Below are 12,962 nucleotides of genomic sequence, written 5' to 3'. Positions count from 1 at the left end.
ATGCCAGCCTCTTGCAACTGAAGATGGTGCCTGTCCTGTGAAGACACATTGCCCCTGCTGCTCTCTGGAGCTCCTCATCTTGCTTGATCATGGCTCCCGGTCCTTGACTGTGGCTTCTGGCTCCCAACCAGAAATGAGGATATTCTCAGGGGTTACAGCCATCCAGAGCCCAGTCCTTGAGAGAGCCCCTAAACACTGAATGTTAGAGCCCCACAGCGTTACTTCTCACCTGAAGGTCTCCAGATAGAGTTATCCCATCTTTCACCAAGGGCCTGGTGAAGGATGGGATACGCTCTGTTGCAGAAAAAGAGCACCCGGTTCCTAGTGCAGTCACACCACCAAGCAAGTGGCCCCCATGTCAACCCACCCACTAACTGTTCAGGCTTTTAGTCATCTTCTAGAAGGACGAAGTAGCCCTGTCCTCTGCCCTGCCTGCAAGTTGTGTACAAGCTGCCAACTTAGGAACAAACCCCATACTTCCAGGCTTCACACTTGAAATAACTTAGGTTGGGAGGTTTTCTGGGAGCCTCTAGCCCAGCCCCACCATGTAACACCAGACTCAGCATCTTCAGCACTCCTCCAGCATGGGGACAGGCGCTGCTGCAAACAGCACGCCTAGCTAAAGGCAGGGCAGCTCCTCCCTTGGGTAACTTCTCCCACTCAAGCTGGGATCAGCCCTTCTCCCTCAGGAACTGGGTGCCTGGCAGCTGCAGCCAGGGTGGCGGCTGTGCCCCTCAGCAGTTCGGAGCAGGCAGGTACAAAATGCAAGCCGTTAGCACAAGTCCTCTCTTGCCCAGGCCAAAAGCAAAGGCAGCAACTCCAAGCAGCATTGGAGTTTAATTCTGCTGCTGCCTGGCATGACGGCAGATGAGGAGTGGGATGGGAGGCTGCTCACATTGATGCTGGGAACCCCTAGCTGGGCTGTGGCTTTGTGCAGGGGGCAACCGGGGTTTCTGTACTGGTTTTCCCGTGTGAGGCATGTGACTTACACGCTGCCCTCGCCGCTCCCAACCCCTGCTGGCCTCAGCTGCTGAACCCAGCGCTTCTTCAGGCCTGGGCTAGCCCTTGCAGAACAGCTCCCTGCCACACTCGGCTGGATCACCTTCCTCCTTTGATGCTCTTAATTCTGGATGCCAGCTAAATTAGTCTGTGCAGGAACTTGGGAGAGGGAAAGGCAGCGAGCACTGAGCTGCCCACTGCACTGAGTGCAATGCTGCGTCTTGGCTCTGGAAGTGAAAGGCATGTGGGAGAAGCTGGTCAGACCCCAGGCAAAAATCACAAAGGAGCAGGGCTGAGCAAAGACGGGCTTCCCAACAGATTAGCCCTTAGCCAAAACACTCTTACCCACTCTCAACCCAAGGACTGGAAGTCTGAATCCTTTAGTCTCAGTTGTTGAGCAGCCAGACAGCTGTCTGCAGTGCAGGAGAGCCCTTCTGCTACGTGCTCACCAGTAATTAAGCCATGCACAGGGCAGACGAGGATTTGCATACCATTATGCACTGCTGACAGACTGGAGCAGTCCAAGGTATATGTGCTATGCAGGTATTAGCATTAGCTAGGTGCTGGAGTGGAGCAGAAAGGCCTAATTCTACCTCTGGAGCACATAAACATTTGGGAGGTGCTGTGCCAGAAAGAACTGCCTGGAAAAAAATCAAGGAAGCAACAAACTGGCACCAGCTGAGGTGAACCCAGCTCTGATCTCTTCCCCGATGCTTCTTCCCTTCCAGGCATCACATCTGAGGCCATAAAAAAATCCCACAAGGACTAGGTTGAAGGCAAAGCACCCAGGGGAGTGCTGAAGACAAGCTTGGACTGGTTGTGCTCTTCCACCCCACCAAAACTTGGGGCCGGCAAAGAATTTCACGTGGGCTGACAGGGATGGGGACATGATGACTTGCTGGAGATGACGATAGCTCTTTCCCTGAAGGATACCCCACCCCAATCACCTTCATGGTTTGCAGCATAACCTTGATCCATGGAGAGCAAATCTCAGTGCCTTTCCCTCCCTGCCATTCCACCAGCGATCCTCCCAGAGCACCAGCAGCAGCACCCTCTGGAAGGAGGACACAGCCATCAAGACCATTTGTTGAGACCATCAAATAATAATTTACTGTGATTCAATCTGTGGCTTTGTACAGTTGCCGGGGTGGGAGGAGGCCAAAGGAGGAGGGGATAGGGAAAGAAAAAAAAGAAAAAAGTAGTTTTCCGCAGGCTTGGGTGAAGTGCGAGATAGTCCTTGGAGGGGCTCATGCTCCCCCTGTCCTCTTCCTCCTCTTCCTCTTCCCCTCCCCCTATACTCCTCCCCTGCATACATTTGCTTCTTCCTTCGCTTCACTTCTTTCCTTGCACTCTGCACAGTGGGAACCTCTCCAAGACACGGTCCAGTCAGCTGAAACCAGAAGAGGACACTCATTAGCACCCATTCACCGTCACAATCAGCGGGGGCTGTTTCCATTACCCACCCCTCACATTCAGGATGACCCTGCTACTGCCCACAGAGGGAAAGCAAAGGACTGTCTTGGAGGTCTGGACCTGGCTCAGCAAAGCATCTGCACGTATGCTGAAGGGAACAAACAAATGGTCCATGGAGTGATGGGTGAGCCTCAGGCATCTCACCAGACATTCTGCCTCTGCCCAAACCTCGTTGTGGGAAGGGGCAGTGTTTGGTGAGATCTTTCTCCTCCTCCAGGGATGATGGGAACCACAAAGTGAGTCCAGGGCAAATGCAGCCAAATCTCCCTGGCCACACACTCACCCTTCTCCCCAAAACCCAGTGTGTCCTTGCCTTGCTTCTCCTTTTGTGCCCTGATGTTCCTCCCTCTCTGCTCTTGGCCACTGCAGACAGAATAAGCTCGGATGTCTGGTTTCCAGTTTCTGCCTGAGCAGAAAAAGATGTGGGCAACTCACAGGGCACGGTCTCTTAGCAGAAGGGAGTGTTTCCAAGAGGCTCCTTCCCACCCCTTTTTGCCCCTCTTTTTGAAGGCACTGCCCATGCTGGTGCTGGCCACCGAGCTGTGACAGGGACCTGGGCTCCTGGCAGTTGGTACAGGGGAGCAGCAGCATCTGCTGAGCCCATGATGTCAGCTGTGAGCTAGAGCAGGAAACAAGCCCCGAGCTCACATCCCCATCCAGAGGAAACGCTCCTGAACATCTGGAGGACCTGAACATCTGGAAAACCTCCCTTAGCAGTGATAAGTGTGCTGGGCACAGCATTCGGCTCAGCCCCCAGGAGACCTTGCGTGCCTCGGCTGGGAGCGGAGGGGTGGGGTGCTTGGGTGGTTTTTTTGCTCATAGGAAGCAAACGCTGCCAGCGTTGTTTTTTTTCAGGGAAGACCTCTGCTGTGCTCACGGCCTTTGGCTCAAAAAGCAACGGAGGAAAACCAGCTGCCCACCTCCACCTTCAGCGAGACCCTCTTAGCACCATCTCTGGACACGATGCGCTTCTCTTTAGGACTCCAGCAGCTGTGTAAAGGGGTGAAGGGCCAGTCCGGGTGCTTGGGAGACTCCCCAAAAGACATTAAGGGCAATGTTCGTGTAGGCTTTTCTCCCAAACCCCAGTCCCAGATGTCCTTAGGCGTACATGCTCCCCAGTGCACTCATCCCCAATTGCCTCTCTCTCCACTTCTGCCATGGAAGGAGCTGGTTACACAGCCAGATGTTCCCAGGCATTTGGCTTAAGGCCACCCAGCTCACGCAGGGACACCAATAGGAGCTCTCCCTCACTGCTATCCAGCAGGATTGCAATGATTTAAATAAACTCATCATTAAAAAAAAAAACAACAAGGAAAGAAAAAGAAGAAAAACAGGCAAGTGAACACGGACAATCTGAAAAACAGTTTCTGGCTCCAGCACGCACATTTTATAAAAGCAAAACGGCCCCCTTATGGCTAATTCTCAACATTGCATCAGTTCCGAATATCCCAGGGGATGTATCTAATGGGGAAAACTCTTCTGAGGAACACAGGACTTTCAGCATGAGGCAGTCTGCTCTGAAGCTTTAGGACAAGGTAATTTACATGAGTGCATTAGGAGGCAATGCACTCACCCAGTTCTTTATCTGAACTCTTCTAGGGCCAGTCTGGTGAACACACAGCATGCCGCACACCTTCAACACCGGCTTAGCTCCTCTTTCAGAGGGGCAGCATGGGAAGGAGCTTTCCGGGGGAAAGCACGACAAAACACATAGTTTTTAAATTCAGTTCTGTATAATTTTGTTCCACAAAATGAGGGGGAAAAATAAACAACCTACACACTTCCTCAGGAAAGCGGGAATTTTAACTTACCTGCGTTTTGACAGAAAAATGCTATTTCAGTCAAAGAGGTGTTTCATTAAAAAATACCCGTTGCTGAAATTGTTTCCTGCTGCATTTGTTTGCAGATGAGTGCATCTGCAGTCACCTCCTGCCCTGCTTCCAATATATTCCCGCTGCACCCCATCTCCTGCTTCCAATATAAGCCTGCTGCACCCCATCTCCTGCTTCCAAAACTCACCGTAGTCACGATATCACACATTTACAGTTCATGCAGCCGGGGCCGCTCTCATCTGGGGGATTCAGCTTGCGCAGCTTGTGCTGACGGATCTCCCGCACCAAGGTGTAGAAGGCATCTTCAACGCCCTGGAAGAAAAGCATCACTTGAAGCAGTTGCCCACTTCGAGAGGGGACAGTGGAGAGAAGAGAAGGCTCTGCTCCCCAGATAGGGGTCCCTAGCTCTGTCTTCCAGCAGTGCAGATTGCAGAGTTAAAGGCACAAAACCAAGCTGGGAAGACTAGCAGGGATCTTAGTGTGGCCCCCAAACAGAGAGCGAGATTGAATGAGCAACCATGAGGCCAAGGAGCTCTTAAGTCCTTGAGACTAATCAGCTTTCAGCAGCCTGAATGAGGTCTACCACCCAGGAGAAAAGCCACCACTAGACCACTGAAGGTATTAGCTGCTCCATTCCCACCTTTGTGCTCTGGGAGCCCCACATAGTCCTTCCAGCACTGGTATATTCTGCCTATAGGTCTGCCAAAATAGACCATGGATGAGGTTAGCCAAGTCCCCTGAGCTTAGCTGACATGCAGTGACTATGGGAGTTATTCCAGAGCCTTGGAGAAAGCCCTGAGAAGGCATTTTCCCTTCGCTGCTGCCAGAGCATGAATTACGCACTTCTCTGGATTGGAAGCTCAAGCCCGGACAGGGGAGGGAACATCCTGATGGAGCATTTAGCCTTGAGGAAGCAACTAACCCTGGCCCTTGCACCCATCTGTCTGCAAGGTGGTGTCTACCCGTTCCTGCCTCTCCAGGACAGCACTGGAGAAAAGAGAAGAAAAAGATTTTGTTTAAAAACCTCCTCCTACCTGTCTGGTTTTGGCAGACGTTTCTATGTAGGGGATCCCATAACTCCGGGCCAGGTCCTGTGCTTGCCGGGTCTCCACTGTCCGGGCTGGTAGGTCACATTTATTTCCCACCAGCACCATGGGAACATCATCTGAGTCTTTCACCCTCTTGATCTGCTCCCTGCAAAAGTAAGAGGTGCCAAAGTGAAGGGAGAAAAGGCATCAGGAGGCAGCTGCAGGACACTCTCCACCAGCTGCTTTGTCAAGAGTTAACAGCTACGCTTCATTCCTGCCAAGTGCCTTGTGTTGGGCTTTCAGGAGAACATAAATGACCACGGCACGTGAGTAAACAGCAAAATAGCTTGGGCACTTTTGGAAATGAAAACTAAACATACTTCTGTTCTTTACATGCAACTGTTTACAAAACACAACTTGAAATTATGACAATCTATATTAAGACATGATCTTAAGATAGTTCAAGCTAAATAAAAATGAATACTTAAGTAGTTACCTGTGTTATTTCCAACATTTTAGATCAAGTAATCCCCCTGAACGGGGATTAAAAAAAAAAAGAAAATCACCTGCAACCAGAATTTGCTGAGCTGATAAAGCAGCTTTTGGCAGCCATAAACTTTTCTGCAGATGCACAGGCAGTATTTGCTTCCTTTCAGTGTAGTTCAGGTCACTCAAAGTTGAGAAACCAACTGGGAAGCAAAAAAGCTGTAATGCTCGCTTCTTCATTCCAACCTCAGATTTAAAACTAGGTGGGCGAGGATGACATCTACCACTTCTAAAAATCTTAAAGGCCATTATGATTGCAAACAATCCATTCAATTCCCTCCTGATACATAACTTCCTTTGCTTAATAAATCATTTAACTTCAGATGCAAAACAGCTTTTTTTTTTCTTGCTCATGCATCCTGAACATTTAACATGGTTTTATTTAACTAATAAAAGCATCATTTAAAATGTTGATTTCTGCATTTTAATTGAATTCAAATTTCCATCCAAAAGCAGCTGGACATGTATCACACACAAAAAAACCCAATCATCTTTTTTTAATGTAGTAGAACATAGAAATGAAGTCTGACTATACGTATGATATGCCATACAGCCACTTAAATGTTCCATGTAACATCCTGATCAGCAAATGCAAGTACTAAATTTAGTGCACAGGCTACACTTCACTGAAAAGAGATACCTCCTAATGGTTACTAACCAGGCTGAGCCAGCGTTTCTCTGGGGAATATTCTTTTAAAAGTGCAAACACAAAGAGCACAGGCGAAACAAGATGAAAGCTGGTGATTTACATCATGATTAAAACCGGGGTTTGAAATCAAGCCATCGTGTGAGTGATTCACAGACACCAGCCCCGGCACAAGAATGAATGCTACTGAATCCCTCAGGTGCTTTAGGAAAATCCCATCCTTTGTCCTCCGGTTCAGCTAAAACAAGCCAAATTAGCCCAACCGTACAGTTATTACACTGAACACACCTGCTAGCTGAAGACTGAGACATCCTGACAGCTCGGAGCAGCGCCTCTGACTACAGAGCAAGGAAGGGCTGTGCCCGTGCTCAGAGCTACAAGGATTATCTGAGACCCGGGTTTATGATGAGGGGCTGGGGTACACAGTCCCTTGGTGGGCAGTGGACAGAGCGGGGACAGGCAGAGCCATCTCTTGCATCCTCTGCAAGTGCCTCCCATCAAAGCCAAGCCTCAAAGCAGAGATTGCTTCCTAAGCTAGCATCGGGGGAACCAGGGAAGACTCCCACTGCATTTATATCACCTCCTTTGCTCTCCAGCTCTGCAGGGGTGATGGCAGCAAGGGGGGTGGAAGTGGGATGGGTAACCTGGGTGCAGCCAAAGCAGGACCATGCCGGGATGGGGTCCCTGCTCTGCCACTGCACCCCTAGTACATCCTCTTGGGCAAGTCACCTTGCTGGGGCTCCAACTCTCCTCCTGCTCTGCCTTTGCCCTGGCTGAAACCGAGCTCCAACAAGCCAGGAGTGCCTCTCGCCACGTGCATGCAGCCAGCAGTGCATGCAGCCAGCAGACTGCAGCCTCGCCACAACAGCTGCCAGCAGGGGAAGCAGCCCCCCCCCGCCCTGCCCAGCCTCCTCTCCAGCGCCCAGGCCCAGGAGAAGTCGCTGAGATCGATTGCACTAACAAAGCAATTCCATTAATTAGGGAGGGAAGGGAGGGGGTCATAGAGGATCAGCTCTCTCTTTAGTCACCATAAACACTTAAACATTACATTACTGAGTCCCCAAAGGCCACAAGCAATCCCTTCGGACGGGTTTTATTAGAGTCACTGACATTAGCCGTCTGCTCTGTCTCTTCCCTGGGGAATGGCCACTTGAGCTAATTGTCTTTGCTGGCAGCCGGTGCTTCCACCACGAGGCCTCATCTAAAAGGGAGGGCAGGAGGGTGCAGCGGCAAGGCCTCCCCTTTGCTCAGGGCAAGAGGGAAGGGACCCTTCCCAGGATACTGACCTGTACTGGTGAATATCTTCAAAGGACTTTGTGTTGTTGATGGCGAAGACGCAGAGGAATCCTTCCCCTGTTCTCATGTACTGGTCTCTCATGGCACTGTACTCCTCTTGCCCTGCAGTGTCCAAGATGTCTAACAAGCAGGTCTCTCCGTCGATGACAACTTGCTTTCTGTAGGAATCCTGCAGGTCAGGACAGCAAGAGAAAGGGAGGAGGGTGCGTTAAGGGAGGGTCCAGCCAAGCGAAGGGATGCAGCAAGTGCATCCCTGGGAAGATACCAGGTCACACTCTGCCTGGATTTAGCTCCCATTAAATAGCCAACTCAATTTGTTTCAAAATGGAAGGAAAGGAAAAAGAAGAAAAAGAAGGAGGGAAAAAAAAAAAGGGAGCAGCTGAACAAGTTTCCCCTTCTCTGGCAGAGCCACAGAGAAGACAGCCCCTGGCTTGCTCTCCCCATTCCCAGCCCTGCCTCTGGCAGACCAGGGGCAGCTTTGTCCCTACCACACCACATAGCCCTCGACAGCTATTTTCCTAAGCTTTATTTAGTCCCAGCTAAGCCCTTCTGCTGCCGCCCTGCCCAGGTGCTGGAAGGGGACACCCAGGAAAGGCAGCTCTGGCTGGCCAGGGCTTCCAGCCACAGTCTGCAATCTGTAGGGCTGGAAGGTGTGTAACATCACCTGGAAATCCAGCACCTCCAACACATCTCAGATCATGCACCAGAGGCGATATGCCACCAGTAAGGCTGCAAACTGGGCTTGATGGTAAAATGCTTCTTCAAACATGAGGAAAAAAAAAAAAATCATGCTGTGAGAAGGGTGTTTCCCACAACCAGTCTGCGCCTAGAGGGCTCCAGGAGAGGCAGGGACTATCCAGGCAGGTCCTTTGAAGTTGGGGGTTTCCTTGCAGCAGAGGCAATCACAATTTATCACAGATGTCAGAAGGCCTGGAAATCACCCAAGGCATCCCTCAAAAAGTTTCATCTTCAAGGCAGGCTCCTCAAAGCACTGCTCCTCCCCACCATGCCTCTCCTTTGTGCCCTGTCTCATCAGCAGGGATGCTGCTGGGGCAGCCCCTGTGTGGAGGAACAGCCTCATCCCTCTCCGATAGCCATCTCCCAGGTATGGTGCAGCATCCTTGACTCTCAACAAAAGAAGGAAGCCAAAACCAAAGGTATGAAAAAGGTGCGAGTCAGCAATATGACCTCGACAGTGCTTTGCAGCCACTCACAGAGGCTACAGCTGCAGTTTAAAATTAATTCAAACGTCTGCTGCTCTTCCAATGACCACAACAATGTTATCAGATGAGCTTTGCAGGTCTGCAGACAAACAGCCAACACAGCAAAGGTCACTGACAGGACCAGCAGCAGCACACAAAGGGAATGGGGCTAACATGGCCTCCACCCTTTGGTTCATTACCACAGCGATGTCATCTACTGGGGCTAATTAAAGTCTTTCCCTCACTTTACAGAGAGGACCATGAAATCAGAGGACATCAGATCTGCTCTGCCGTGACCTTCTCAGCTGTGCCTTCCCAAAAAGGGGACTGATGACCCACTGGGAATAAGCGTGGAGTGATGGGCTGGCTTCCAGCCAACCGCTCTGAAGGCAACTGGCAGGCTGCCCTGCAGGGATATGCTCCCATTTCTAATCAATACTGTATCTGCAGCCTCCTTGTTGCAAGGGAGAAGAGCACTAGTTCCACCTCCAGGGTCCCAATGCCTGGCAGGGACTGACAAAGGGGACCCCAGTGCCTGCTCTACCCAGCAGAGCATCCTCCCACCCCTGTGCCCTGGTTTGCATCCAGAGGACCAGCCTCTCAGCACACATGTTCACAATTAATTGCCAAGTCCCCAATTACAGGAGGTCTCACCAGCAGACTGCACACCTATGGAGAAGCAATCCCACACCTCAGCTCAGGTTATCAACAGGCTGCCTGTAAGGCCAGCCAGCTTGCTAACAAAGCAAAGGCATTAAAAGTCTGGCAGAGGATGCTTTGCACCCCAGTCTCCAAAGGAAGGGGACAAGCTCTCCCCACCCTTGCTTTGTGTCCAGCTTCATCTGACCCCCCTGCCGGGGATGCTCGGGATGGCAGCTCAGCCATCCCTGCCACACTGCCAGGTGACCTGGCTGCCGCTGCAGGGGTAGCTGCCACCAGCCCACATGTCCAGCCACCGGCACCCTGCAGCCTCAATGCTCCTCTGCAGCCCCCCATGTTCTACCCCACCTTCTTGCACAAGGGAAAGTGGCTGGCCCCAGCTGTGAAGTTGCAGGTGGCAGAAACATCTGCGTGGGGTTCAGACTCAGGATCCCAGACGGATGGTGTGAGCACCCCAGGTGTGCTGGGAGACCAGGCCATTTGTTAAACACTATGGTCAGGATATGACCAGAGGCTTAGGAAGCCTGTTACTAGCTGACTGCTAAAAGCTGGAAGACGAACCTAAGAATTTCTCAACACAGTCTGACTCTTTACTCCATCCCCACTCATTCACCATGGGATGCTGCCAGTGGCATACATTTCCTTGGTGCCTTGGCCCTGATGTTCCCAAACTAAAGGTCTTAAGGCTTCTCAGCAGCCCAAGAGCAGGCATGCAAGCACGTGCTGTAGCAGGTCAGTCGGCACTGAGTTACAAAGCCAGACATTTGCATTAGTGAATCGGGAGGCAGGAGGGGAGCAGGCACTCTGTCAGGGTCTCTGCCCCAGACAGGGGACAAACTCACTTCTTGACCCCTCGTGCCCTGGGAAGCATCTTCTCAGTGCCCCTGACCCACTCGCACCCCCCTTGGCCTGCGCTTGATTCACTTAAGCGACAAGTAAAGCCTTTGCTCTGTGCACGTATACTCTTTTTTTTGGCCTTTTATCCTGCTCATTTCAGCATTGCTGTGCTGTTTGCTAGCCGGCTGAACAGTCAGAGTCAGCTCCTGGGCATGATCCAAAGCAGCTTAGTCACAGGAGGGTGGTTTGTTGGTCACATTCGGATGGCTGGCAGGTAACTCTCTGTGCGTCCTAAATCCCAATAAAATGAAGCATAATTAAAAGGAGTCACCCTGGAATGACTAAGAAGATGGCCGGGGTGGGGGGGATGTGGGGCATGACCAAAGGAGCTGCAAAGGCATCAGGGCTGGTGGGACCTGCAGGTGGAAAAGCACCAGGGGTGAGAGGGGTGAAGAACAGCTCATGGCTGCTTTAGGAAGAGAAAAGCAGGGGAAGAGCAGAGTGGGGCTGGGGCAAACAGGGGAGGACAGCAGGCATCTCCTGGGCACAGCAGGAGCAGGCAGAGCGAGGAGGGTGTGCTGGGAAATGCCATGCAAGGTTTACATTCCCTGCTGCCTGTTTACATGGACAAAATTCCCTGCAGGGTATGTACAGGGGGCAGGTGGCCGGAGATGAAAAAAATAGGATGCCAAAACCCAACACATCACTGGGCCAAAGCTGCCTCTGCCCACCCTAAGGTCCAAGAGAGGACCCATCCACGCAGATGTCTCCCCAGGGAGGCTGTTCGCCCTCAGAAGCTCTTTTGCCAAAACCAATCTGGAACAGGTTTCTAAGAAAAGCACACAATGCTACTGGTGGCAAGCACGTGAGGGGAAAGGAGCTGGGGAAGAAGGCAACTGCGTCCATAAGCAAGGTGCAGCACCGAGACTCGGCAGCCCTTAAATTAAATTCCAGTCTCTGCTGCAGACTTTCTAGGTGACCTTGGCCAAATGACGTAATAGCACGTGCTTTTAAGTGCTTTCTCTCCTTTCCATCTGTAGGATTGTAAGACTATTTCTGCCTTTCTACCAAGCCTTGTCTTGTTTGTTTAAGTTGTAAGCTCTTCAGGGTGGGGACTACACATACAACACCTACCAGAATAGATTTCTGATCCCAGTTGGGGCCTTTTAGCCATTATGATAATAATAACTGCAGCAACCACAGCTGCATTTATACACATCTGGTAGAGAATCCTTTAGGACTGCAGACAGGGAGGTTATTGTCCAAGAGGCATGACAGAGCTGTAATTTGCCTTCCCAGGGTGGACTTACTCCTCATGCAGAGCAGTGGCTGCTGCCCACATCTCCTCCAAACAAAGGTGTAAGTCATGCAGAGGGTAATTAGCATCTCCCTAGCAACGGTGAAAGGAGTATGTTTTTAAAAAGTAAAAAAAAAAAAAAAAAAAAAGCTTAATGGATATTGAAGACCAGACCCATCTCCACACAGCCTGGAGGAGCACAGGGTCCCTCCCTGCACTCCAGGTAGGGTGCTGAGCTAGAGAGGCCAGAGGTACCATCCATGCCGACTATGAGACCCATATATCAACCTTTAACTCCTCACGATGGAGCAGAGGCAGCACCTTGGGAACCACAACGGTTCAGCTGCTCAGCACGTCTTGCTCAAACTGCAGGACATACATAATAAAACCAAGATGTGATAAAATCCATTTCATCATTAAATCTCAAAACATCCTACATGAGAAGTCAATATATTTACTCTGATTTCACAGGAGGAGACATGGAAGCACAGACACAAAATGGCTCTTCAATCCCAAACCTTTAACCCCTCCCTATGCTGTCGTCTCATCAGAAAGGAGGACTTTTGTGCTGCCTCTCAGCCACTGCCCACCTCTGCCTGCTGCTGCTGCCTCCCCCTCTTCCCACTTTTGCTGCCTCCCTCACCATCTCCCTTCAGCAGACACCCCTGTCCTTCCGCAGGAGGCACAAGTTGGTCACTGCGACCTCTGAACACACACGTAGTGACTCAATAGCTCTGCCAAGCAGAGGAACATCCCTGCTCAAGTTCAGACTTGAGACCAAGCTGAGCATGCTCTGGGTTAGAGGCAAGGTGGAGAAGAGGAAGAAAGGAGGCAAGAGGAAAACGCGCAGACAGACCCCATGCCCAGAACTGCTTACCTCTATCGTGGGGTCATACTCATCAACAAAATGGTTCTGAATGAGCTGTATTGTCAAAGCACTCTTCCCAACACCACCAGCTCCCACCACCACCAGCTTATATTCAGTCATCTTCCAGCCGACTCCAGCTCAGGACTTCCAGGAGCACCACCACCTGCAAGGAGAAACACCGCCGCTGCGTTAAGAGAGGGTGTCCCTCCCTGTCGCTGCCTGCTCTGCAGTGGGGCTGAGCGGTCAGCCCCCCTTTTCCGCCAGGAAAGGCAGAAATC

At 51.2% G+C, this 12,962-nt stretch overlaps 1 protein-coding gene across 5 annotated transcripts in view; it reads right to left on the bottom strand.

Annotated features, from left to right (window-relative positions):
• Positions 1-2,082: 2,082 nt before the first annotated feature.
• HRAS (HRas proto-oncogene, GTPase) overlaps positions 2,083-12,962 on the bottom strand; it is a 42,975-nt gene continuing 32,095 nt past the window's right edge. For 4 of the 5 annotated variants that reach the window (XM_054828523.1, XM_054828525.1, XM_054828521.1 and 1 more), the window contains 5 exons: positions 12,694-12,847; positions 7,811-7,989; positions 5,339-5,498; positions 4,492-4,616; positions 2,083-2,389 (listed from right to left, as the gene is read on the bottom strand). In XM_054828523.1, coding sequence (XP_054684498.1) covers positions 4,497-4,616; positions 5,339-5,498; positions 7,811-7,989; positions 12,694-12,804 — 570 coding nt within the window. In that variant the 5' untranslated portion in view covers positions 12,805-12,847 and the 3' untranslated portion in view covers positions 2,083-2,389; positions 4,492-4,496. Of the gene's footprint in view, positions 2,390-4,491; positions 4,617-5,338; positions 5,499-7,810; positions 7,990-12,693; positions 12,869-12,962 lie in introns of those variants that run through there. The other variant, XM_054828524.1, reaches the window with a different exon arrangement.

Source organism: Grus americana, chromosome 5, assembly GCF_028858705.1.
Source record: "Grus americana isolate bGruAme1 chromosome 5, bGruAme1.mat, whole genome shotgun sequence".
In the NCBI taxonomy this organism is placed as follows: domain Eukaryota; kingdom Metazoa; phylum Chordata; class Aves; order Gruiformes; family Gruidae; genus Grus; species Grus americana.
The sequence above is the reverse complement of the archived record's forward strand: the minus strand, read 5'-3'. Positions and strand labels throughout refer to the sequence as shown.